The 4,295-nt window shown below is 35.7% G+C and overlaps 1 protein-coding gene across 1 annotated transcript; it reads right to left on the bottom strand.

Annotated features, from left to right (window-relative positions):
• Window positions 1–1,778: 1,778 nt before the first annotated feature.
• Window positions 1,779–3,983, bottom strand: LOC107832176 (pentatricopeptide repeat-containing protein At5g66520-like). Its single transcript, XM_016659988.2, has one exon. It carries the CDS (start codon window positions 3,922–3,924, stop codon window positions 2,191–2,193), a length of 1,734 nt encoding a protein of 577 aa, XP_016515474.1. The 5' UTR covers window positions 3,925–3,983; the 3' UTR covers window positions 1,779–2,190.
• Window positions 3,984–4,295: the final 312 nt, after the last annotated feature.

The following is a 4,295-nucleotide window of genomic DNA, read 5'->3' as shown; positions in this document are numbered from 1 at the left end:
TAGTACTAATATTTCTCCAATCATTACTACCTTCACTAGCTAGTTTACTACTACAAGTTCCGGAACTCAAACTAAAAAACTTACAACAAAAACAAAATACTTTATCTAAGTCTTTAGAATAAACTAACCATCTCCTATCATGTCTTTCACCATTCGCCAATTTTTGAATATAATGTGTAATAGAAAAATGTCTTGAAAATGTATCATTCGGAAAATTTGTGTCAATTATTCTAATCGGCCCCTTTTCTACTTATAGATCTCTCAACTTTGTATCTACATTAGTCCATTGACTAGGATCATATATATTTATAGGAGTTGAATTATTTATTTCATTCATAAGCATCAATGTATTATTTTGAGGATCTATTTCCGACTTGTCACTTACTTGTTCTTTTTCTACTTGAATATTATTAATTTTAGAATTATCTAACTCAATCGAATTACTAACTTGCTCATCTAGAGAACACTCTCCCAAATTTTCTGATTCAAGATTTTTATTATTCAATAAAAATTTGTCAAGAGCACCTAGATTGTATTAGATTTTGAATTCTTCTTCTTTTCTTGAGTTTTTCATAACCAGATTCACACTTTCTATTTGACATACTTATCTTCTAATAAGTAATAAATAATCTAAAAATGCACTAAATAGCAAAATATTAAATTTTAAATGAGAAAATAATAAAAAGATAGAATAAATAGCAAAATATTAAATTTTAGATGAGTAAATAATAAAAAGATAGAATGATAGAACCTGGTTCAAGAACGGATAGCTTGATATGAAATTAAATTTTCTGTTCGAGTATGCTTGTTGTAAGACTTGAATTATGAAAATAGAACAAACAAAAATACTCCACTATTTCTTGAATCAATACACTGAACTCTGAAGTCTGAAGATCCACAATAAAGCTTTGATCTTTGGCTATTGAAGAATGGAGTGTGATTAATTGAAGAATAAAGTATAAAAATATAATATAGTGGTATAGTGTTCTTCACTTTGCTCGACAAAGTCAGTTACGTTGTCCTCACTTCAGCAGCTCCACGATAATGTTGGCTATTGAAGTTGAGTGGTGCTCATTTTGTATCTGAAATTTAATTTAATAAAGTCAAGACTCATTTTGAAAATATACTCTAATCATTTTCAGTTAAAACTATTTTCAAGATTTAGAACTATTTTGGGAATTTTTCAAACTATTTTCAAGATTAAATACCTTTATTTCAAGATTTGAAACTATATTTTATTTTTATTTTTTATTTTATATATATATATATATATATATTTTTTAAACACAACCCATTTTATTCCTCAGTTCTTACCATGATTTCATTTAAGCCGGTCTTTACCTGCTTTATGGACGGGCCGCCCCTGAATATCCTTAATCTCAACTTTATGCTGTATTTATATGTAAAATTGCTGATAAATGGAAATGAAGCATCCAGTTTTATCATCTTCAAGGCCATTTCTTAGTTATCTTGTCTCCAGTGACAATTAATAAAAGCACAGTGTCATCTTTCCAAGCATATCGCTGTTAATCTAATGTATTAGCAATGTGGAAATAAAACTGAAAAGCTTGACGTTTGTGGTAGCTCCCCAAATAGCATTTGGTCATTGCTCCACATATCTCTGCTTTTAGAAACTGGATCCTTATTTACAAGCACCCACCGGTATATATCTATGCTTCTCAAGTTTAGAAACTGGATCTTCATTAACAAGCACCCACCACAGTGATAGCCACCTAAACAGTGCTAAGTTGCGTGTAATAACGATGCACACTCAAATAGGGGAGACAAACAAATAACATAAGTATCTTTATCGAACTTCAGAATACAGAATCTTAAAGATTAAACGGCAACAAGGTGCACTAAGCTCCCACTATATGCTGGGTCCAAAGAAGGCCCGAGCCTCATTGGGTCTATTGTCTCTAACTTCTTAAGAATTGTGATTAAGCTTTCTTGTCCCTCTGTTTCCTTTGTAACTGCCTTGGCAGCTCTATACTCACTATATTCGTTTTATGTTGGTTGCACTGGTGAAATAAGCGATTGAGAGATCAAAACTGAGGTCATTGATGCCAAAATGTAGATGCAACATTCAGCAGTTGCAGAAAGTTCTAGAGTCGAAGCAGCAGGTATATCAACAACCGTGTTCTTCAAGAATGTGAAAATCAAACTGTTGTTTTTCAGTGACAAATACAATCACCATCTATCTCCGCAAGAACATTCACCACCCCTAAAGTGATGGTAACGGATACGATCCCTAATGATGATCTCTCTTTGGTATAACTTCGAGATTAGTTTCATGAAAGAATGGCAGTCCTCACAAGATCTTAGGTTTTTCACTACCCTAATGACAGTTCCTGGATTTGTTTTGATAAGTCCAAATGAGACTGCAAGTTTCTCACTGTGTTTTAGAAGCTGAGATGCTTTCTCGTCATCATCAATTTCAAGTAATACCTCTGAAACTTTGGGATCATAACCTTCCCTTCTAGCATTCTGCTCCATTTCATCCAATTTTGCAAAAATATTTTCCGCTTCAACATGTCTGGAATCTCCAGCTGTAAATTCATGGACCAACCCATCAATCTCAATCCTACTGGAGCCTGGTGTCTTAACTAGCCCTCTTTGATTCATCAACTCTCTCATCTTCGCCTTCTCCTTCCAATTCCCCGCGGCTGCATATACATTCCCGAGGAGTATGTAACTCCCACAATCATGAGAGTCCATTTTCAAAAGTTCAATGTCTTTCACTAATCGTTCGCTCCTTTCAACATCTCCATGAGTTTTACAACCCCATAACAACGTTCTCCATAGCACGACATCTGGATCAATTGGCATCTTCCTGATAAACTGCTCGGCCTCTTCTAACTGGCCAGCACGCACAAATGTGTCCACTATGCATCCATAATGCTGAATTGTCGGTCTTAACTTATACTTCTTCATACTCCTTAAATGATACAATCCTTTGCCAATCCAACCAGCATTCCTACAAGCTGATAAAACTGCAGTCATCGTTCTTTCATCCGGCTTCACATTACAACTCTTCATCTGCTCGAAATGTTCCATGGCCTCTTCCGAAAGACCATGACTTGCAAGACCGGATACCATTGCTGTCCAAGCATAAACATCTTTATCCATTGTTTCATTAAATACTTCTTTAGCACTTTCTATACACCCACATTTTGCATACATGTCAATAAGTGCAGTACCAACATTAGCCTTTGTACTAAGATTCCGTTCCTTAACAAAGTTATGAACTTTTTGCCCAATACTCATTGCTCCAGTGTCAGCACAAGCTCTAAGTACTGAAACAAGAGTTGCTTCATTCGGGTCCACGCCATTATCCATCATTTGCTCAAACAACCCAATAGCTTCAATAGGTCGATCATTATCCACAAACCCATCAATCATCGAGGTCCAAGAAACTACATCTCTGTCAGACATTTCATCAAACATTTTCAACGCAAGACCAGAATCAACACAACCCGCATACATATGAATAAGTGCATTGTTCACATAACGATCCGACATTAAACCCGACTTTAAAATCAACCCATGAATCTGTTTCCCGAGCTGGGCATATCGCAACTTCGAACAGGCCTTAAGGACAAACGGGTAAGTGAACTTGTCGGGTCCAGGTACGATGGGTTCTTCACGGCAATGCATTGAAAGAAAAAGGCTAAGAGACCGGGTCGGGTCGGGAGAGTCCGAGTAAGCACGAATCATGGTGTTGTAGTAGTATGAATTTGGGGTTTGGAGAGTGGTGAGAATGTGGCGGGCATAAGTGAGGTCACCTGTGGGTGAAAGAGCTGAGAAAGTGAAAAGCTTGCTGAGGTTTTGGGCATGGGCTTGGTTTTCGGGTCCCGACTTGAGTACCCGGGCATGGAGCTGCATGGCTTGACCCATTGTTGATATTTCCATGGCGAATGCCATTCCGAAAGAGGAAGCGAAGGTGGAAGTAAAGATACGGAGACTCTAATTTCGCTATCCTCGAGTCCTAAAGTGACCATAATACCCTATAATTTCATGATTTTTGAATTATTTCCAAAATTTAGATATTTTTTTTTAAATAACAATAATAAAAAAAGGTGACAAAAGGCGTTATGTATTGTTATAAAACAATAAAAGAAGAAAAGAGTATTGCAAAGAAAAGTAGAGAGAGAATTCTTATTGATTTGAGATGAATTATAATGGAATAGAACCTCTCTATTTATGGGAAAAAAATGACTTAGCCACCAAGTAACAAATCCTAAAATCTCTCTAAAATATAGACATTCACCTTAAATATAATTCTATTTATAACA

Source organism: Nicotiana tabacum, chromosome 9 (genome assembly GCF_000715075.1).
Source record: "Nicotiana tabacum cultivar K326 chromosome 9, ASM71507v2, whole genome shotgun sequence".
Taxonomy (NCBI): Eukaryota; Viridiplantae; Streptophyta; class Magnoliopsida; order Solanales; family Solanaceae; genus Nicotiana; species Nicotiana tabacum.
The sequence above is the reverse complement of the archived record's forward strand: the minus strand, read 5'-3'. Positions and strand labels throughout refer to the sequence as shown.

What these genes read in the sequence shown, in the direction of transcription:
- LOC107832176 (XM_016659988.2), bottom strand. Translation starts at nt 3,924, where the DNA reads ATGGCATTCGCCATGGAAATATCAACAATGGGTCAAGCCATGCAGCTC.